This window comes from Balaenoptera physalus (assembly GCF_965194825.1).
Source record: "Balaenoptera physalus genome assembly, chromosome: X".
NCBI classification, from domain to species: domain Eukaryota; kingdom Metazoa; phylum Chordata; class Mammalia; order Artiodactyla; family Balaenopteridae; genus Balaenoptera; species Balaenoptera physalus.
Window position 1 is genome coordinate 129,422,761 of NC_138903.1, and position 23,773 is coordinate 129,446,533.

A 23,773-nucleotide genomic window follows, 5' to 3' on the forward strand; every position below is an offset into this window, starting at 1 on the left:
AGGCAACTTTGTCCTTCCCTGCCTGATGCTTTAATAAATCATCCCAATCAAGGAGGTCGGGAGGCATTGGGGGAAGGTACCACATTTGCTTTCCATATTCTCACATTCTGCCTGAGCAAGCGTTTTCCATTTAGCGCCTGTGATGATCCCCTTGAGACCATCTGTGTGATCGTGTGATTTCTAGTTTCTGGGGTACTGGCCATGTGTTTGCCTTGGCCAACTATAACAGGAAACTTTCTTTCGCTTTTTGGGGTTTCAAAATTTAAAGTCCTGGGAATGTTTTAGAAACAGGCCCCTGACCAGGACAATGTTTCTACTGTAATAGAGCATAACAGGGATGATTCTCAGGAGCATAATCCTTCTCCTTTCCCAGCCACACTTTTGAAGAGAGCAAAAGAGACCTGATTTGAATGTTCATATTTCTGTCCATTCCCCGGCTGCTGTGAGAAATGTGAGTGTGCACGAAACACTCTCTTCTGGTGTTGGCAATCCAGGAGCCCCAGAAGATGCCATTTTTTCTGCCAAATAGTAAACCCAGGAGCTGCTAGGAGAAAGAAAGACTTAGCGTGGTCTGGCCCTGAGGATGAGCACAGCCACAGCTTGTGTTCCAGCAATGGTTCAGTGATGGTGATGGTGATGGTGGTGGGGATGGTGATGGAGGTGGGGATGGTGATGGTGGTGGGGATGGTGATGGAGGTGGGGATGGTGATGGAGGTGGGGATGGTGATGGAGGTGGGGGTGGTGATGGAGGTGGGGGTGGTGATGGTGGTGGGGATGTTGATGGAGGTGGGGATGGTGATGGAGGTGGGGGTGGTGATGGTGGTGGGGATGGTGATGGTGGTGGGGATGGTGATGGTGGTGGGGATGGTGACAGAGGTGGGGATGGTGACAGAGGTGGGGATGGTGACGGATGTGGGGATGGTGATAGAGGTGGGGATGGTGATGGTGGTGGGGATGGTGACGGTGGTGGGGATGGTGACAGAGGTGGGGATGGTGATGGAGGTGGGGATGGTGATAGAGGTGGGGGTGGTGATGGTGGTGGGGATGGTGATAGAGGTGGGAGTGGTGATGGTGGTGGGGATGGTGATGGAGGTGGGGATGGTGATAGAGGTGGGAGTGGTGATGGTGGTGGGGATGGTGATAGAGGTGGGAGTGGTGATAGAGGTGGGGGTGGTGATGGTGGTGGGGATGGTGACAGAGGTGGGGATGGTGACGGAGGTGGGGATGGTGATAGAGGTGGGGATGGTGATGGAGGTGGGGATGGTGATGGTGACGGTGTTGGGGATGGTGAGGGTGGTAGGGATGGCCATGCTAAGGTCAGAGGGACCTTTCTCCTGGGCTGAGAGGGTGGGGGAGGACCTATAAACTGTGAGCTTTAGCGATCCATCTGGAAATATAGGCAATGTGCCATCTGGTCTGGGGCTCCGAAAGCCAGGAGTTCAAGACCTCTTGTAACTAGCTTGCTCGGCAATGGAAGAGAGCCCTGGAAATCACAGGTACCCCCTGAGACTTTTAAAAGCCAACAAGACATGAAAGCAAAAGGTCCTTGGCCTTCCTTGGTTCCTCTTCTTAGGTCGGCATTGCAATAGCTGAATCGCAGTTTCCTTATTAGGTATTTGTATTTTCTTCTAGTTGTATGTTTTGGGTTTTTTTTTTTTTTCCTTAACAAATGAGTATCCCCGTTGCCAGGATCTGGGAACGAGGCAGCTCATTAACTGTTATGATCTTAGAGGGCATTCTTCCAAATATTTAAAAACAAATCACTAAATCTTTTGTTATGCCTTCAATAAAAATTTCACAAATCAAATCACCACTCATGTCATTTGATAGCTATTTTCCCTCTTTACCCCAACAAGGAAGCCATAAGGAAGCTTGAAATTTCACTATTTGCTTCCAGGGTTGCAAGAAATTAAAAAGTGAGACTGTTATTCCACATTTTGTACTTTTTTCAAAAAAGATTAATTCTTCATGATGTTCTTAATGGAAATGAAGAGAATAAAATTAGCGTTAGCATTTTATCACGAAGTTAAGAAATTGAAGGAAAATGTCAGAGTGCCCATTCTAGCTGGAGCCCAAAGGAGAGAGAGAGAGAGAGACAGAGACAGAGACAGAGGCAGAGAGGTGAGTCCTTGGGCCTCAGAGCCCCAGTTGTTTCTGTTGTAAAATGAGGATGTTAACCTGGGTAGGTAGTGGTGTGATTAAAGCTGATGTACGGTGCCGCACCCAGAGGCAGCCTGATCCGTGCCACTTGCTCTGAAGGAGCTATTTGAGGCGACAAATGGGACATCATTGTCTAGCCATTTTCTGTGGGCCTGCCATGCACTACATGCTGAACTGGGTATCCATTATCAAGCCCTCTCAAGTCCTTTATGGAACCAGCTGAGAAATAAACAAAAACATTCTGTGGTTAATGCTTCACATTAACTCTATGAAGGAGATGCTATGACTGCTCCCATTTTATAAATAAGGAAACTAAGGTTGAGGCAGGTCAACTAATTTGCCCAAGATCACACAGTAACTAGAAAAATTTGTGCTTCTAACCCAGAACTGTGGATGTCAGACTCCATGTTCTTTCCTATAATCCACTTTCCCCAGAATTTGTATGACTGATATTTTTCAGTGGCATCATTGAATCATAGAGATATCACAACTGGAAGGGATCTCAAGACATGGTCTAATCCATCCACCTATTTTCACAAATGGGAACACTGACGTTCTAAATTGGGTAAGTGGTTTGACCTAGGTCACACAGAAGATGATTGGGAACAAGAATCAGAGTATGCAAGCCCAGGAGGGGCCCTCCCTAGGAAACCACACCCCCTCCAAGCCACACTGCTCAGAAGAGTGTGACCTAGGTTCCTGCCCCCTGGCCCAGGGCTTGTCCTCCTCTAGCAGGGGTGCTTGACCTGTGAACTAGAAACCTGGATTGGACCAAAGTTACACTGTTAGTTTCAGCAGCTTCTAAGTAGAATTTAGAATTTCCCCCAATTAATGAATGTAGGTAATAAGCCACAGTAGAATCAGCAGTCAGTACTTGTCACATGTTACCAAGAGCAATTACAGATCTTTGCAAATCACTTTAGAGTTGTTGAAGATATCTCCGAATGTCACTTATACTCACGACTCTTAAAATTACAGTCGTTGTTCAAAAATCCTTGATGAAGAAGTGCATATGCTACTGTATCACACATTTGTTTGCTAAAACACTTTATAACTATGTTTCAGTATTATTGGTTCCCTTTCTAATCTCATGTGTTTTATACATTTAAAGACCTTTCTGAAACGGGCCTATAGGCTTCAACAGACCACCGAGGGGGCCAGGGCACAACCAGGTTAAGACCTCCTGCCCCACAATAAATGGCACTCTTAGTCCTGGCAAGGCTAACCTCCAAGGGTGAACAGTTCAGCACAAACTCGTCACCATAGTAGCACAACTCAGAGCTATTCTGCAACAGCAGGCCACGCACGGGCTTGGCTCAAGGAAGAGCAGTAGCCATGCTGGAGGAACTGGAATTGTGCCATCAGTCAACACCAAAACTCAGCCGCAAGTTCAGTCCCTTCTTAGTAACCCCACAGGAGGTTTGCTACATGATCTCCTGGGCTGCAGTGTCACTGGTCTGTATAGACTGAATTCTCCCCTTCAGTGGGTAAGACCTGATTCTTCATTCCAGCAAGAAATGATTGTCCCTAGACTTGTGCAAAGAGCATGACCGCAAAATAACTTGTCATTGGAAACAACCTAAATGTCCATCAACAGAGGAATGGATAAAGAAGATGTGGTGCATATATACGATGGAATACTACTCAGCCATAAAAAAGAATGAAATAATGCCATTTGCAGCAACATGGATGGACCTAGAGATTATCATACAAGGTGAAGTAAGTCAGCAAAAGAATGACGAATATCATATGATATCACTTATGTGTGGATAAAATATGACACAAAAGAACTTATCTATGAAACAAAAACAGACTCCCAGACATAGAGAACAGACTGGTGGTTGCCAAGGGGTAGGGGTGGGTGGGGGAGGGATACAGAGGCAAACTATTATATATAGGTAGGATAAACAACAAGGTCCTACTGTATAGCACAGGGAACTATATTCAATATCCTGTGATAAACCATAATGGAAAAGAATATAAAAAGAATATAGATATATTTATATTTATTTATATATAACTGAATCACTTTGCTGTACAGCAGAAATCAACACAACATTGTAAATCAACTATACTTCAATAAAATATATATTAAAAAATAACTTGTCAAATACACATTAGTCTATGCCCTATAAAACCTTCCCACCAAGGCTGGACATTGGGCGTGGGTGGGAGGAACACACCTAACTCTGGATACTTGAAGGATGTTTCTCACTTGCACCATCACTGTGTCCGTTACTGCCACCTCCCTTCCCGTTTCCTGAGTCTGTGCATACTGAAACTGTGAGGGAATGGGGGGCATTGCCCTGGGGAGAACTTAAAACTGTGAAAAATCTCCCCTCATCTTCCAATGTTTATTTTTAACCCAAGAACTAATGCTTTGTTTGTGCAGTCAATTAACACATGAATTCCTATTGTACCAGGATTTGTATTTATATACATTATTTCCTCATCTGGACAGAAAACACTCTAATTTTCATGAGAGAAATTCCCACAGAGTGAGGATGTAGCAACTGTCCCTGTAAAGGAGTGGCCATGTGTAAAGTACTGGAACAGTACTTCACAGTTTACACAGCACTTCACAAACATCACCCCAATTAATCTGCACGACTGTCTGGCAGGCGGTACTATCTCCACTTTAGATAGACAAGGAGATAAGGTCACATGCCTTGCCCAAGGTCACACGGGCAGCCAGAAGCCGAACTAGCACTTGGACTTGGCTCTCTTACCAAGGCGCTCCACACTGCCCAACAGCCCCAGTTTGTTTGCACCCCTAAGACGGTACTGGTGAGAGGACAGCCACACTAGGCCTGTCTCACCAATGGATGACATTCTCTTCCAAATCCTCAGATGCGTGTCTAGTGACATGCCCAGAGAGAGACCTGGAAGTCAGTCCTTCCCGCGATTGGATTTCAGCTTTACCCCTTTCCCCTCTCCCAAATTGAACACAGATGAAGTATCTCAATGAGCCAATGAAGACTGAGGGATGAGGAGAGATATTGCCCCAGCTACAAATCCTTTTGGAAGTCAGAGAGCTGACTTTTCCTCCTCAGACACAACTCCACCAACCAGCAACAGAGTGTGTGTTCCCATTCCAAGATTTCTGAGACACACAGTCACTGGGACCTCAGAGGGGCGAAGTCAACTGGATAGGAATTTCCCACTTGGAAGCACAGAAAATTAGCAACAGAGGAATCAGGGGACAGATCATTTAAAGGTCCCTGCCAAACATTCTCTCTGGATGTAACTGTGGTTCCCACGGCAGTCTGATGGGAAATGTCCAGAATACACCTGCAAATACTCAACTGCTGGGGCAATTATAGGAGTGAGCTGACCATCTGTCATTTGGGGAAACAACTGCCTAATTGCATCCTTAACTGAGTATTTGCAGATGTGTTCAATACATGCAAAAGAGAAGGCCACTCAGAGTCATGACCAAGGGCTTCATTATCACATTAACAGATCTTTCTTTGACAACCAAGAGGAGACCTGAAAGTCAGCAGCTTTCCCCCAGATCAGCCATCCTAGTGGGACAGGGAGGAACAGGATGAGAGAGAGAAGGAGGGCAGGCCAGCTTCTCCTTCAAGGGCCTGAACCAGGCTTCTGGGGTGGCCAGCCTCAACCAGGCACACTTTCTGCAAGAGAAGTGGCCCAAAGGCATCGGCTGGGGAAGGAGAAGGGAAGGTAGCTGGCTCCCCATGTCCTCAGACCTGGCATGAGACAATAATACCGGTCCAACATGTGTAAACTTTGGTCAGATCCTCCAGAGCAACCCCGTGTTCATTAAAAATGCATCACACTGATTGAAACATGGCTGTGGCTCTAAATTGCTAGATCTACCCACAGAACTGCCTGGGAGCACATGATACCTAAAAATAGTGGCAAAGCCCAAGAGTTGGCTCAGACTATCTTTTATGATCACTGACGGAATTGCAGAAGGGCTTCACCTGCCCGTGTGTCTCTCAGTACCATGATCATACTTACCTGTTGGTCAGACAGCTGCTGATTGTCCCACCTGACAAATCAGAGCATCGAGAAATGCCAGAGCTGGGAGGACCCTTGGTGAGCACGTAGGGCCACCCTCATTTATTTTGCAGATGAGAAAGTAGAGGTAGGGAGAGAAGAGACTTGTTTGAGGTCACACAGAAAGTTAGGGGCAGTACTGAGACTAGAATCCAGGTCTCCTGGGGCAGGAGCTGGGACACCACCTGCTCACCGATTGCTGTCTAATATTAGACGGATATGTGTGATGTATCCTTGACAGAGCCAAGACATGTCATTTCCGGCCTCCTCCCCTTTCCAATCCTGTCCTGAGGAGCCCTCAGCTGCACCTCAATTACGATTAATATTTGGCAGATGGAATTTCCTGTACCTGTGTTGTCCCAAAGATTTCCTAGAGTTAATGGCACTGGAGATATGCATAAATTAATGATGAGTATAGATGGCAGAATCTCGTGGCAGGCAAAGCCATAAAAATCTAGAACGAGTCCCTAGGTGTAGATATAAAAACTCCTCTGGGAACATCTCTGCAGGAAGAGTGTTTCTATGACACTGAGTTAAAATCTAAATTACATTATCTGGAGCTCTACAAGTGTGGACTAATAAATAACACATAAAATAAAACAGCACTTTATGAGAAGGCTCATTCTGTATTTCAAGCATTTCCCCACTCTTCAATTCGTTATTTAATACGGACACTTTAGCCACAAAATTTCTAGAGTTTATTCAATATTTTTTATGTGTTTACAAGGTCATTAGAGAATTTATTTGCTCTTTCCCTTACAGATTGGAAGGTGGGCAGTGATATATGAGGTTTCACATTTTATTTATTCACCAAACTGTTCCAGATGTGATCCCATCATTTATCCACTGACACATCAAACCTGCTGGGTGCCCTGCACACTGACCTCCCCTCTACGTTTGCTTTCATGCTCTTAAAGTTACAGCACAGCTCACTTCGATGAGAAGACAAGAGAATTGCTATTTGGGGAGAGTTGGTGGCGGGAGGGAGGCGATCGAACTTCAGTAATAAAAAATTTAATTGCTCGGCTACAACTTGAAAACGATATCCAGGTGGAAAACTGACCCAGTCCCTTTCCCCCCAGATCATTGCTTCCCACTTGCCCTCCAACCAGGGCTGCATGCCTCAGATTTGGAATGTGCAGGATCTGAATAAGCGGAATTGAGCAGGTACTAAATCATTTCCCCCTTCTCCTAGTGATTTGTCACTGTAATAAGCATTCTGAGGGTGATAGACCTTTTATTAATATACACTGTTAAGCAGGAAGGAGGCTGCAATGTATTCCTGGTGCTCTTTAGGGAAAATAATTACCCCATGCAGACAATTTTTTAAAATATCGATTTAACAGAGTTATATTTAAACCCAAGTGCTTATTTAGTGCAAAATATGAAACGTTGTTATGTTTGGATTGGAGATACATACCGTAGTCCACGAGATGCAATCCACACTTTCCCAGACACCTCCCTATATATTGTTTGGTGAGGGCAAAGGGAGGAAGGGGTGTTCTCACTGCAGGAGCCCCTGTATAATGCCAGTTTTATTATATACTATATATACTATATACTATAGTATATATATATATATATATATATATATATATATATATATATATATATATATATAAGTACTGGTACGACCATCTAATATTTGAAGAGCATGATCCCATCTGATCCCCACAATAGCCCTGTGAGGGCTTCAGGGCTGATGTTATTAGTTCCATTTTCCAGCGGAGAAGACTGAAGCTCAGAGAGACTGACATGAGGATGCAAAAAGTATACACGGAAGTGGAAATGGTGCTGTAGCTCAGGTCTCCAAATTTAGCAAAAAAAAAAAAAAAAAAAGCAAAAAACAAAAAGCATATTACATGGGACATACTTATACTAAAAAATTCTTCATCGTTTATTTGAAATTCAAATTTAACTGGATATCGTGTATTTCATGTGACAACACTAAGTGGAGTGGACCGCCAAAAGGAGAAGTCCCAACCTCTTCTTGCTCCCATGGCTTTGTTAAGAAAGCATGGGTGATTTGCCCACAGTCCCACAGTGAGTAAATGGCAGAGTTGGGAATTCAGGTCATTTCTGTGACTTCTCAGCTGAGTAATTTGAAATTCTCCCTTGCTTCCCCACCTCCACCCGGGACCAGAGGCAGGAGAGCTGGCACAGGCTGTGACATGCTCAGCCCACCTAAGTGGGAAACGGTTCTCTCGTGTCTTTGAGGTCCCCATGCACAGGCGGCTGCCATGATCCAAAGATGACCTTGGTGTGGCACCCTGCACACTTCACCCGGTAGGGCGTCTTCTGGAGGCAACCCAGCCCAACAACCAAATAGATGGTTCTTTTATATGTACAGCTGATTCACTTTGTCATAAAGCAGAAACTAACACACCATTGTGAAGCAATTATACTCCAATAAAGATGTTAAACAAAAAAAATAAAGTGGACCCAAGAAAATACATTCAGTCTCATGAACAAATACAGAAACGTACATCAAAGCAATGCAATACCATTTTCTGCTTAGTGGATGAGCAAAACACAAGGCTATGTTATGCCCGGTGCTGGTGCAGCTGAGAGGAAACAGCCCTCTCATACAGAGTTAGTGAAAGTGTAAATAGATGCCATCTTTCTAGGGATCAATTTGGCACTGTCTGTGTCAATTTAAAACTCACATACCCTCTGGCCCGGCAATTTCACACTACAGGAAATTAACTTGCCCACGCAGAGGCTTACATGGTCCAGCCCTATCCATTGGCCATAGACCTGACTAGACATATTCAACATGACCTTCTTCATCCCGTGAACAACAGCACCCACTGTTAGCACCAAGCATGGGGCCAAGTTCTCCATGTAAGTTTATTTCATGTAAGCCCACAAAGTCAACGCCAGTATGAACCCCATTATACACAGGTGGAAACTGACACTTGAAGAGATTCAGAAGAACTCACTTCAGATGACATAACAATTAAGTGGAGGACCAGGGATTGCAACCCAAATCCGTTTTACACTAAAGTCTGCTCCTTACCCCTTTCCACACTGAAGTTCAGGGAGAAAGCAAGGAGGGGGCCATGGCAATAGACTCCCGAGGGAAGAGGAAATAGCTATTCCTCTCCCTGGTTGGATTGTGGTATTTTCTGTTATGGTTCAGCTGCTTAAACTTCTGGAACAAGTCACTAACAGGTAGGGGAAGTCTGCACAGAATCCAGGGTCCCCAGTGACCCTCCTGGGGTAGAGAGTACAAATGAATGAACGCATCAATAATAGATTTCTGCTCACCAAAGGAATCCATTTCTTTGCTTTCAGTCCAAAAGTATAACAATCTTTTTTTTTTTTTTTGTAGTCAAGTCATTTCATCAAAAGCAAATGACAGCTTGATGGTATAAATGGTAAATTTTGAGGTCTCAGCCCGAGGAGACAGTGAAGACATTTGGAAGGGCTGACACTCCTGTGAAGCTATCAGGGAGAAAAATTATTTTGAAAAATGTTCTGGTGACATGATTAACCCTAAAGGTAAGAGAGATGTAACCTTGTTAGGTTGGTTTGTTATTTTATGAAGTAAAAGATGAATGGCTTTAATGAGCAAGCATTGAAACATTTCAACTCTCCTCCCAAGCAAAAAGAAAAAGAGAAAAAAAAATGGTGATTGAGTACTTACAGTATGCAAGGAAGACACTGTGGTAGGCTTATGCCCTAAGAGACTGTCGTAGTCCTGTCCTGACACATGTCCTAAACCACAAATCAAAGCAATATGGTTGAGCGCAAAGGGCTTTAGTCTAGTATTCATATTAGAAGGGGATTGGTCAGGTCTTGAGCAAGTGCCTTAGCTCCTCCAGACCTCAATTTCCTAATCTATAGCACGGGAATACTCATGCCTGTCTGATATCTCACAGGGCCATTACCATTAAAAGTAGAATTAACAGAAGTGAAAGAGTGTTGACAAAAGTAAAAGCATAATACGGCTGTCTGGTGGTGTAGTCACAGACTGGTACTGGAGAAGTATGTCTCAGTCCTGGGCGGGCTGGCCTCATGACCTTAGAAAAGTCGCTTCATCGCTTCCAGGACTTCCTAGGTGGGGGGAGAACAGAAGGGCCTAGTTTGGCTACTATTCAGTTACAAACACATAAGACGTGATATGGGCTTGGTAAAAATAACAATTTCAGCCTTGAACTACTATGTCTTCAGAAAAAATTTCCAGAGAACTAAAATGCCATGGTTTGCAGAAGATGTCATTTGTAAGTAGTGGGTGGCTCATGTCCCAGGATCCATTGGGCTGCCTTGAAGGCTGGAGTGTCATGTGTTAACTGGTCCTCCTAGAATGGTCCCCTCCTACCGAGGTGTCCACAGAGAGCCTCTTTGGATGACCATTGCTATAATTTCCTTTTCATGTGTTGTAGTTGGGGTATAACTGATATATAATAAACTGCATTTATTTAAACTCTACTCTTATTTTTGAATATATAAAAATGCTTTAAATGTTGCAATACTTTTATATTTTATCTGCTTCACCTGTTAAGTCACCTTTCTATGTACATTTCTTCATCATAGATTTATATTTCTTCTTATGTAGCCTGCACAGGAAGACTTTGTTCTTGGTGGCTGTCGACTTTGTATTTAGCTTTTCATTAGTTTTCGCTTTGGGTAAAATAGAAGCATTTTTGCACACGGTTTTACTTTATCAGTTTACAGATGTTTACTTTTGTCATCTCTGTAATAATATTTGTGATCTCTTTGTAATCATTTAATATCCACATCATTTCATCTACCATCAAAATATGTTCAGCCACACATTGAATTTCCCCAATTTAGTAGGTCTTCTTCGGGAAATAATTTAAGTAATAAACCACTAGTGTACTCACTGAAGAATATGAGAATTTAGCTATGGCAGTTTAATATTTTTGTTCTATGAATAACTCAGTATTTCTGAGTGGACCCCAGAGATGTCTGCAGGGAGGTTGCTAAGGCCTATGTCCATCTCAGGGCTGATGTGAGAGTTACGTGCAGCCGTGACACGTAATTCTGGACAGTGCTGTCCACGTGTGAGGAATCATTTTGATGTAAGCCACTCATACTGTCAGCCAGAGGAATCAGACTTTCAGAAGGCCCAAGATGACAGCATCCAGGAAGACATCATCATGCTGTTAAATTCAGAGTGGTGTACACCCCTCTCAGATCACAGGTGCTGAGTTCTGCAAAGGTTTCTCTTGTACAGGGCCAGGGCCCTTTTTTTCTTTTTTTAACACCTTTATTGGAGTATAATTGCTTTACAATGGTGTGTTAGTTTCTGCTTTATAACAAAGTGAATCAGCTATACATATACATATATCCCCATATCTCCTCCCTCTTGTGTCTCCCTCCCACCCTCCCTATCCCACCCGTCTAGGTGGTCACAAAGCACCGAGCTGATCTCCCTGTGCTATGCGGCTGCTTCCCACTAGCTAGCTATTTTACATTTGGTAGTGTATATGTGTCAATGCTACTCTCTCACTTCATCCCAGTTTACTCTTCCCCCTCCCGGTGTACTCAAGTCCATGCTCTACATCTGCGTCTTTATTCCTGTCTTGCCCCTACGTTCATCAGAACAATTTTTTTCTTTTTTAGCTTCCATATATATGTGTTAGCATACGGTATTTGCTTTTCTTTCTGACTTACTTCACTCTGTATGACAGACTCTAGGTCCATCCACCTCACTACAAATAACTCAACTTTGTTTCTTTTTATGGCTCAGTAATATTCCATTCTATATATGTGCCACATCTTCTTTATCCATTCATCTGTTGATGGACACTTAGCTTGCTTCCATGTCCTGGCTATTGTAAATAGAGCTGCAATGAACATTTTGGTACATGACTCTTTTTGAATTATGGTTTTCTCAGGGTATATGCCCCATCGTGGGATTGCTGGGTTGTATGGTAGTTCTATTTTTAGTTTTTTAAGGAACCTCCATACTGTTCTCCATAGAGGCTGTATCAACTTACATTCCCACCAACAGTGCAAGAGGGTTCCCTTTTCTCCACACCCTTTCCAGCATTAAGGTAATTATCAATATGTGTGTTCTTATTACCATTTTCTTAATTGTTTTGGGTTTGTCATTGTAGGTCTTTTCCTCCTCTTGTGTTTCCTGCCTAGAGAAGTTCCTTTAGCATTTGTTGTAAAGCTGGTTTGGTGGTGCTGAATTCTCTTAGCTTTTGCTTGTCTGTAAAGGTTTTTATTTCTCCGTCGAATCTGAATGAGATCCTTGCTGGGTAGAGTAATCTTGGTTGTAGGTTTTTCCCTTTCATCACTTTAAATATGTAGGGCCAGGTCTTTTTGATGTGTTTCATGACTCACCAAGCCAGATGAATATGACCCAGCCCCCTTTGCCCTGAAGCCCCTTGTGGTACAGACCCACCTCACATGAAGCAGGTGAATGCAATTGAATGGCTCAAGAGAAAACTGAATCAGACAGTGGCTAAGTTGATGGTCTCTTTTTGTCCGGTGATGAAACACATGCTTGGCAACTGACACTCTGGAATACAGGAGGAATGATTCTCTAAGGGAAAAGCCTAGGGCCTGGGAAAACCTGGATATGAAGGACTGATTCAACATAGTCAAAGACTAGAATGCCCCTTGTAATGCCAGCAAGTCTCCTACCTTCAAGAAGTCTCCTCATTGTCAGCTTCATGGTCAGAGGACGGGCTATTGCAACATTCAGGTGAGAGGCGATGGTGGCCCTGACTCGAGCAGCCAGCTGTAGGGACAGATGGGAGAGGAGCAATGTGAGAGCTATGTTGAGAACAAGTCCTCGGTTGCCTGTTTGCATTGTCCAATTTCCAATAGATCAGAGCATGGAATATTTCTCCTTAACTATGACAAAACCCAAACTGAACTTGAGGCAGCGGGGATTTATAATCTTCATTTATCCTACATAATGTGAATATTCATACATTTCACTGCAGAAACATCACTTGTTTGACTACAGGCTCCTGCCCTAGTATCAGGTAATATACAATATAGTGCAATGTGTTATCTTTCTAAAATTTGAAATATTCAACTCTCTGAACAACCACACATGGCTCCTAGGTAAGGGATGGTGGATGTGTGTAGCATAGTGGTTCAAAAGGTGGGCTCTGAAGCCAGACTTCCAGTTTCTAATCCAAGCTATACCACCTAATAGCTGTGTGACGTAGGGTAAGTTACGTTACCTGTCTAAGCACTGACGAAAATAATGGCACCTACTTCATTGGATTGTTGTGAAAATTAAATGAGCAAACAAACATCCAGTGCTAGAAGGTGCTTGATGCTATGAAGAATGACCTGGGGGCAAGTGACATAAACCAGGAAGCCAGGCTCCTACATCCTAAGAGCTCTCAGCCATTATAAAAGAGGTGAGCGCTACAGGGTCTGGGGACCCTGGATTCTGGAAGGGAGCAAAGGGAAGTGTTTACTGGTAAAACTAAGCATCAACTGCCATCGCTTGAGGTTACATGTTTGAGACCTGACACGTTCTTTTGGATCTAGACTTGACTCTGCTATCACTTTATGCTTTGACCTTGAGAAAGCCCCTTGCCTTCCCTCCTCTGGACCTTTGAAAAGAAAGGAACACACCGCAGAAGAGCAACTCTGATCATGGATTTGAAAACATCTCACTTGCTAATTCCTGGGGGCTAAGGCAACACAATCCTTGTTTTCATAACCCAGAGCTACGTCCAGGGCCAGATCAGAGCAGCAGATGGACAGACCCAACTCCTAGATGTTTGTAATTGATCAGGACACACTATAATGAAGTAATTTTCTTGTCTTCATTCTCCATGTCAGCAGTGATCTGTCTGCCACGCAGGAAGAGTGACAGAGTAATCTGAGCCGCAGCTGAAAATCTGCTTTTTCTCCACAGTTATTTAGCCTGCCATGAGCTGGGGCAGGTGGCGGGAAAGAGTCCAGACAAGCAGGAGAATTTGGCTGTTCTCAAAATACCATACAGGAACTTTAAAAATTGAACTGATTTATTTCTGTAATGTTTTCAATAATGTTTAAATTAAGGTAGAGTTTAAATCTGGGCTAAAGGAGAAATTTTATTTTATTTATTTATTTTTTTCTTTAAAAAAGTTTTATTTATTTATTTATTTATTTTTGGCTTCGTTGGGTCTTCGTTGCTGCACTCAGGCTTTCTCTAGTTGCAGCGAGTGGGGGCTGCTCTGCGTTGCGGTGCGTGGGCTCCTCATTGCGGTGGCTTCTCTTGTTGCAGAGCACGGGTTCTAGGTACAGGGCCTTCAGTAGCTGTGGCATGCAGCCTCAGTAGTTGTGGATATCTTTCCTTTTTTTAAATTATATTTATTTATTTATTTACTTATTTAGTTTTGGCTGTGTTGGGTCTTCGTTTCTGTGCGAGGGCTTTCTCTAGTTGCGGCAAGCGGGGGCCACTCTTCATCGCGGTGCACGGGCCTCTCACTATCGCGGCCTCTCTTGTTGCGGAGCACAGGCTCCAGACGCGCAGGCTCAGTAGTTGTGGCTCACGGGCTTAGTTGCTCCGCGGCATGTGGGATCTTCCCGGACCAGGACTCGAACCCATGTCTCCTGCATTGGCAGGCAGATTCTCAACCACTGCGCCACCAGGGAAGCCCAAGGAGAAATTTTATGTGTTACCAACCATGAAAGGGCCACAGATAAATCTCATTGTGTGATAATGTTCTCTCTGATGTACCAAGAATTGCGCTTTGCATAAATAATGGGTTCTGGGGAAGAATATGTAACACACATTACTTTCCAGGATCCAAGAATGCTGAAAATTACCTGGAGATCTGAAGATGCCACTGGGGTTTACAAATCTCTGGGTAGAGACAAAGGGATCGCTATTTTATAACTGATTTACCAGCTCTGCAAGCTCAAGGCTCTGCCATGGCAGCTTGACAGCTTGACACAAGCCTCAATCTTGTCAATTGAGGCATGGACATCCCAGACCCATAATCTGCCTCAAACCAGACTCTGGACTAGGAAACAAACCACATTTCCAGTGGGAACCTATGTGGAAGATGATGCCTCCACCACCATAAAACCTGTGTTAAAGGCCAATTTGTGTGAATTCAAGTACCTAAGACCCTAGAACGCCCTTCATATACTCACTCTCTAAGCCAGTAGCTCATTTTTTCCCTAAGGTTTTATTATCTTGCACTTTTTTGACCTCCGAGAATTTTACAATAGCTAGGATTGAGACAAAACAAAACGTGACAACAGCAAGACCTGTCGCAGATAATATTGAAACAAAGAGTTAGAAAATAAAAAGGTATCACAGACTTGCACATTGTAGTCCATTTGTTGGCACACCCATCCCCCACCAGCCCTCCCGAAACCCAGACACCCTGAGTTGGTCATTGAAATAAATTCCATTTGTTATTGGTCTGATTTGAGGTAGGCATAACAAACATCCCTGGGGGCATTGTGCTTCTGATTTGCAAAATCTTCAGCACGGCATCTGTTGGTTCCTAGGGGAACCTTCTAATAGGATCTGTCCAGCTTATCAAAAGGCAAGGAGAACTTGACATTTGCATTTCTAAAAGCCTTCTCTAGAAGTTGGCATTCTGGCTAGTTCTGAAGAGGTCTAGATGTTTTTTCACACTTGAGTGAAAACCCTTGGTAGAGCATAAAGCACTGCATGATATATGGATGTCATGTGGAAGCTCTGACATTGCACAGGTTACCCCTGTTGTAATTATCCATCATAGTATTTCAGTTACAGTATGTGAAGAAGAGTAAACATCACTCAAGGACTTTACCTCCTCTTCTGGGGAAGGACTCAATGCATGTTCAGTTGTGTGCAGGATAGTCGCGTCATGGAAGGCAGAATTACCACCTTGTTATTTTCTTCATTTGGAGATTAAGTATGGTTTACAAAGATGTGGATGGATGCCAAGTTGACAAGGGGTGGACTTGGGATGGCTAATTTTAAGTGTCAACTTGACTGGGCCACGGGGGGCCCAGATATCTGGTTAAACGTTATTTCTGGGTGTGTCCAGATGTATCACAAACTTGGAGACGCGTGTTAGATGCAGGATGGGCCAGGACATGAAGAAATCAGAGAGAAGGTGCTGACCATCGATGGAGCAGTCAGAGAAATGGGGTCCCAACAGTGGGAGGGGGACACCTGGAGCTCAGGCTCTGGATACAGTAGGAGGGGCTGTACCCTGTGTAGGGCCAGTGGCAAGTTAACAACGGTATGGATAGGAAAAATTAGATCTCAAACACACTGGTGAGGCAGGCTTGGTAAGGTGAAGGCTGAATGGGTAAGCCCTCATCAAGGAGTCCATGCTTGGAACCCTAGACCCACAGCAGCACTGGTAGATCCAGACAAGCTGAGGCCTCAGCATCATGGCTGGTGGCCCATATATATGCACAAAGATTCTAGTTACACTCACAGCCAGCCCATCAGATGCTAGAAGATAATTATTAATGGTAATGCAAGCCTGGCACAAATTCAGAACTTGTGCTTTACAAAGCATTTCTCCATCAATGAATTTATTTTTCTCTTCATAGAAAATCTTAAAACAGGTAAGAGAGGAGATCTTCAAGATACAAAACCAGACAAAGATGTCACAAAAAAAGAAAACTACAGGCCAATATCACTGATGAACATAGATGCAAAAATCCTCAACAGAATACTAGCAAACAGAATCCAACAGCACATTAAAAGGATCACACACCTGATCCCAGGAATGCAAGGATTCTTCAATATATGCAAATCAATCAATGTGATACACCATATTAGCAAACTGAAGGATAAAAACCATATGATCATCTCAATAGATGCAGAAAAAGCTTTTGACAAAATTCAACACTCATTTATGATAAAAACTCTCCAGAAAGTGGGCATCAAGGGAACCTACCTCAACATAATAAAGGCCATATACGACAAATCCACAGCCAACATCATTCTCAGTGGTGAAAAACTGAAACCATTTCCTCTAAGATCAGGAACAAGACAAGGTTGCCCACTCTCACCACTATTATTCAACATAGTTTTAGCTACAGCAATCAGAGAAGAAAAAGAAATAAAAGGAATCCAAATCAGAAAAGAAGAAGTAAAACTGTCACTGTTTGCAGATGACATGATACTATACATAGAGAATCCTAAGGATGCTACCAGAAAACTACTAGAGCTAATCAATGAATTTGGTAAAGTAGCAGGATACAAAATCAATGCACAGAAATCTCTTGCATTCCTATACACTAATGATGAAAAATCTGAAAGAGAAATTAAGGACACACTCCCATTTACCACTGCAACAAAAAGAATAAAATACCTAGGAATAAACCTACCTAAGGAGACAAAAGACCTGTATGCAGAAAACTATAAGACACTGATAAAAGAAATTAAAGATAATACAAACAGATGGAGAGATATACCATGTTCTTGGATTGGAAGAATCAACAATATGAGAATGACTATACTCCCCAAAGCAATCTACAGATTCCATGCAATCCCTTTCAAACTACCAATGGCATTTTTCACAGAACTAGAACAAAAAATTTCACAATGTGTATGGAAACACAAAAGACCCCGAATAGCCAAAGCAATCTTGAGAAAGAAAAATGGAGCTGGAGGAATCAGGCTCCTGGACTTCAGACTATACTACAAAGCTACAGTAATCAAGACAGTATGGTACTGGCACAAAAACAGAACTATAGATCAATGAAACAGGATAGAAAGCCCAGAGATAAACCCACACACACATGGTCACCTTATCTTTGATAAAGGAGGCAAGAATATACAATGGAGAAAAGACAGACTCTTCAATAAGTGGTCCTGGGAAAACTGGACAGCTACATGTAAAAGAATGAAATTAGAACCCTTCCTAACACCACACACAAAAATAAACTCAAAATGGATTAAAGACCTAAATGTAAGGCCAGACACTATAAAACTCTTAGAGGGAAACATAGGCAGAACACTCTTTAACATAAATCACAGCAAGGTCCTTTCTGACCCACCTCCTAGAGAAATGGAAGTAAAAACAAAACTAAACAAATGGGATCTAATGAAACTTAAAAGCTTTTGCACAGCAAAGGAAACCATAAACAAGACGAAAAGACAACCCTCACAATGGGAGAAAATATTTGCAAATGAAGCACCTGACAAAGGATTAATCTCCAAAATATACAAGCAGCTCATGCAGCTCCATATCAAAAAAACAAACAACCCAATCCAAAAATGGGCAGAAGACCTAAATAGACATTTCTCCAAAGAAGATATACAGATTGCCAACAAACACATGGAAGGATGCTCAACATCACTAATCATTAGAGAAATGCAAGTCAAAACTATAATGAGGTATCACCTCACACCAGTCAGAATGGCCATCATCAAAAATCTACAAACAATAAATGCTGGAGAGGGTGTGGAGAAAAGGGAACCCTCTTGCACTGTTGGTGGGAATGTAAATTGATACAGCCACTATGGAGAACAGTATGGAGGTTCCTTAAAAAACTACAAATAGAACTACCATACGACCCAGCAATCCCACTACTAGGCATATACCCTGAGAAAACCATAATTCAAGAAGAGTCATGTACCACAATGTTCACTGCAGCTCTATTTACAATAGCCAGGACATGGAAGCAACCTAAGTGTCCATTGACAGATGAATGGATAAAGAAGATGTGGCACATATATACAATGGAATACTACTCAGCCATAAAAAGAAATGAAATTGAGTTATTTGTAATGAGGTGGATGGACCTAGAGTCTGTCATACAGAGTGAAGTAAGTCAGAAAGAGAAAAACAAATACCGTATGCTAACATATATATATGGAATCTAAAAGAAAAATAAATGGTTCTGAAGAACCTAGGGGCAGGACAGGAATAAAGACACAGATGTAGAGAATGGACTTGCGGACACAGGGAGGGGGAAGGGTAAGCTGGGACGGAGTGAGAGAGTAGCCTTGACATATATACACTACCAAATGTAAAATAGATAGCTAGTGGGAAGCAGCTATCTAGCACAGGGAGATCAGCTCTGTGCTTTGTGACCAACTAGAGGGGTGGGTTAGGGAGGGTGGGAGGGAGGCGCAAAAGGGAGGGGATATGGGGATATATGTATACATATAGCTGATTCACTTTGTTGTACAACAGAAACTAATACAGTATTGTGAAGCAATTATACTCCAATAAAGATGTTAAAAATAAATAAATAAAACTCTGCCTTTTATCAACATGTTAAAGAAAACCAAAAAACAGGTAAGGCATTTTGCGCAGAGAAGATTTTTTTACCTAAGGTTACCCACCCAGCCAAGGACAGAGGAAAGTGGCCCAACACCTAGTCTCAGATATTTCCACCAAACTCATTCCCTTTGTAAGGAGAGACTGGCACAAAATCAGCCAGGTTTATCACTGGCAAACCGTTCATTTCCACAGGGCCTCCAGATCGGGGCTGCTTAGAACCCTGCCCCTCATTTTCCAATCAGTCTGCGATTTAAAGACTGGATTCTGATGAGAAGTATCTGGAGTCTGATAAAGGCTAATTACAGTTAAAGATATGAAAATTGGGAACTCAGAAGAAGATTGTCTCTACTACTGCCTTGGCAGAATAATCAAGAAATTAGCAGAAAGTGATGGTGACCATAAAGAGGCACTAGGGGATAATCGAAGTATTAAAATTAAAGATAGGCTGGCAAGTGGTCTATCCCTTGAGGATGCAGGCCATCTTCTTTGCCATCAGGCCATAATACAACTGAAGAGCTTTTCAACAAGGAAAGAGGGGCTCTGTAGAGGCGCTGTCTCATGAGCTACCTCTGGGGCTAGAGCTGACAGACCCTGGCTAGTGGGTAGGCTTTTCTGGATGACATGTGGGGACCCTGGCTAGGCCCCCCACTTTTAGGGTTGCTCCGTCAAAGCAGATCAAGTCCAGAGAAGGTCAATCGGAGAAAGGAAGGGTCTGAACGCACAGCATGGGAAAGCCTTTCAGGATGGAAAGGGTTTCAGCTAGTGAGGCGATGGTTCCAGATGGGCACCGTCAGTGTGTTCATTCATTTTAGTGGGGACATCACAAGGAGAAGGGATTATATGTCGTCACTAGGCTCCCAGAGAAAGAGCTCAAACTACATGTAAAGCATTTTGAACCAAGCATCATTGAACTCCTTTCCCATGCCACACAACGGACATACACTTATATGGTCTCCTTTAATCATCAGGACAATCCCATGAAGTCAGTACCATTATCCTCCTTTTAAAATCAGTAGAACTGAGACTTGGGGAGATAAAGGGACTTGCCAAGAGTCAAGTGAGGGGAGACAGAATCTTGACTTCAGTTCTGTCCTCTACCATAGCCAATGCTCTTTCCATTATATCACACAGATCTTAATTTCACAGAAGAGACACTCAACATTTAGAGAAGTTCAACAATGGAATCCACGCTTCACGAGGTAGTGAATTCTCTATCATTTGAGGCATGCAAACAGAAGCTGGATGAAAACTGCCAGGTATTCAGACATTAGGTGCAAGTTAGACCCCATAGCCTCCAATGTCCCTACCAACACTGAGCTGTTCGGACCTGACCACCTCGAAAGCACGTATGAAGTGGGTGGGACACGTGTTGTAAAGAAATCACTGATTGATCCTCGCTAACTGGAAAGAGGACAGATCAATGACTCACAAATCATTCTAAATCCTTCTTTTAGCCTCCTAATCCACAGGCTATTTACTTCCCACTTCACAAAGTTCACTAATTTTGACGGCAGCCTTCTGTGTTCTTGCCCTTTAAGACAAGGTAGAAAAATGTCCATAGGGGAAAAGAGGGTCAGATGGTCCAACCTGGATACCCAGCTTAGCACTGAAAACAGTTGCAAAAAGTCCAGGGGACAAAAGTGAGATGGCCCACCTTGACATGGGACCTATCAGTATTTTCACCAATTGACCATTTTCCAGAAGGCACAGGGTCTTACTATAGCTAATAAATCTTAATCTTCACCCTCCAGCTTCATAATAGGATTATGAAGGGTATTAAGAATAATGCCCTTTCCTCTAAATCACCTCCACCTCACCTTCCTGTCATCCTTCCAAGGAATCGGGCCCCAACATTTCCATCTGATCTCTGGCCAACTTGAACTCTGTGAGCTCTGAAAGTGCTTGTTGGCTGAGCTTTAATGTGAATTCCGACACAATTTCATGGGGTAGTGTGATGAAAGAGACCACTCTTAAATAATTAGCCTTGGAAATACAAATGCATGTGGAGGTATAAGCAGTGTTTTGGGGTCTTTTAAAATTTTTATTTTATTTTATTTTTTTATGTTAATCAACTTTTTATTTTAAAACAATTTTAGGTTTACAGAAGCACAAAGAGAGTGTAAAGATAGAAGGTAGTACATATACCCCACACCCAATTTCCCCTATTATTAACATTTTACATTAGTAAGGTACAGTCTCAGTTGCTTTAAAATCCTGCTTCTAACCAGTTCTCTTTGTCCTCTTCTTCTGTAACTCTCATTAGATGTATATTGGAATTTTTACTCTATCTTAAACGTTTCTTAACCATTCTTTCATATTTTCTATCTCTTTTGACACCTCTCCTTCCATGTAATTTATAAAACTTTTATTTTATATTGGAGTATAGTTGATTTACAATGTAGTGTTAGTTTCTGCTGTACAGCAAAGTGATTCAGTTTTACATATACATATATCTATTCTTTTTCAGATTCTTTTCCCATATAGGTTATTACAGAGTATTGAGTAGAGTTCCCTGTGCTATACAGTAGGTCCTTATTAGTTATCTATTTTATATATAGTAGTGTGTATTTGTTAATCCCAATTTATCCCTCCCCTGACCTTTCCCCTTTGGTAACCTACTTCTCTAGAAGGATTTTAGGCAGCCTAAATACAACATTTGAGTGGCAATACAATGAAACTAAAATTGTTTAAACAAGAGTAAAAAATAGAAGGTCCAAATATTAATAAGGAATTGAAGGGAGGAAAAATGATTACATGGGAAGATCTGGGTCAGAGGTCGCAAACTCTACAGGGACCAGGCAAGTAGCATAAATGTGCAAATCAGGACAGATTTAAGACAATTGAGAGATATCTTAAATGTATATATATTCTACATCTAGATATATTCATCCCAAAAGCCATGTGGTTATTTTTAAATACAAAGCTAGCTGAATGTTATTCATCTATAGGCAACATTTGGGCCCCAGTTTGTGACTCCTGACCTAGATGAAGAGAAACTGTTGAAAATGAGCAACAAATTGACTCTGAGGTTCCTGGAAGATAAGGCAAAGACGGAGGGGTGATGGCCTAGAGGACCTTCAGCAGCTCACAAAAGCAAGTACACTAGTCTGTCAAGAAAGACAACCTGTTTCTCATTTCAGAACTTTAAGAAAAATTGTTTCCTAGGTCTTTGCTTAAGGAAACTTGCACCACATAATGGATGGTATATTTAACAGGACTTTTACCCAAGAAATGTACTGATATTCCACATATGGTATCTATTATGTGGACCCTCAGGAAAATCCAAATGTATAATGTTAAGCTATAGTTCTGTAAAGGCAATTCCACTGGGGGACAGAGTGATAGAGACCAGGTCTGTAGCTTCCTGGAGCTCTGGTATGATATAGGGATACAGCTTTGAAATTTTGGAGGAATTCCCTAAAACTAGCACTCTTGAATATCAATGGCTTCCTCTGGGTTTTTGACAGGAACTGTAATGCGGATAATTCAAACTACAGGTCCTGAGAGATGGCTGGAAAGAAGGGGAGGTGCTTTTCAATGTTGACAGAAAGAGGAACCATCTCCAACTCAGCATGGTGGTAGCCAGTGGATTACATGCAAGCTGGGCTTGTGCTCATCTCAAAGGGCAGGTTCATTCATACATTTGGCATGGATTCTCTCTTTCCCCAGGCAGCCTTTGGCTCCAATATATGTGTGCATACCACAGACACAGAAGGGGCCAGGATCACATCCATTCCTATGGCTTTAAATACCAACTCTATGCACGTGGTTTCCAAATTGATGTCTCCAGTCTAGACCTCTTCCCTGAGCTGCAAACTTGCATAGTCAACTGCTCTCTTTATATCTCCCCTTGGATGTCTCATAAACATCATCATGAACATCTCATAAACATCTTTGTATGGGCCAAGCTAAACTTGATTTTCTTTCTTTCTGCAAATGTATTCCTATCCCAGCCTTGTCCACCTCAGTAAATGGCGTCAACATCTCCCCAACTGCTCCAGCCAGAAACCTGGGAGTCATTACCTTTGATTCCCATTTCTTGAGATCACACTAGGGCATAGAAGAGCAGAGCCTGGGCCCTGAAGTCCAATGCCTGGGTTTGAACGCCAAGGCCACTTTTAGGCAGTGGTGTAACCTTGGGCATCTCATTTAAAATCACTATGGTTCCGTTTTCTCATTGCCAAAATGAGAAAAATAATAACACCCATTTTATAGAGTTTTAGGAGGATTAAATGAGATAGAGCATGGCAAGCTCTTGGGATAATAGCTGGTACTTAGTAACATGTTCAACAAATGGTCGCTGTCAGCTCATTTGAGGGTCAGCAGAAGTGGAGAGAGTGAGGGGGAGAGTGGTAGCAGATGAAGTCAGAAAGACAGCAAGGGACCAGAGCATGGAAGGCCTTATA

At 42.6% G+C, this 23,773-nt stretch overlaps 1 protein-coding gene across 2 annotated transcripts in view; it reads right to left on the bottom strand.

Annotated features, from left to right (window-relative positions):
• LOC309652229 (uncharacterized protein) overlaps positions 1 to 23,773 on the bottom strand; it is a 179,356-nt gene that overhangs the window by 57,901 nt on the left and 97,682 nt on the right. The window contains exons 3-4 of one of the 2 annotated variants that reach the window (XM_082445806.1): positions 12,808 to 12,904; positions 9,833 to 9,903 (exon numbers count right to left, since the gene is read on the bottom strand). In XM_082445806.1, the coding sequence (XP_082301932.1) occupies positions 9,833 to 9,903; positions 12,808 to 12,904 (168 nt within the window). The remainder of the gene's footprint in view (positions 1 to 9,832; positions 9,904 to 12,807; positions 12,905 to 23,773) is intronic. The other variant, XR_014258612.1, reaches the window with a different exon arrangement.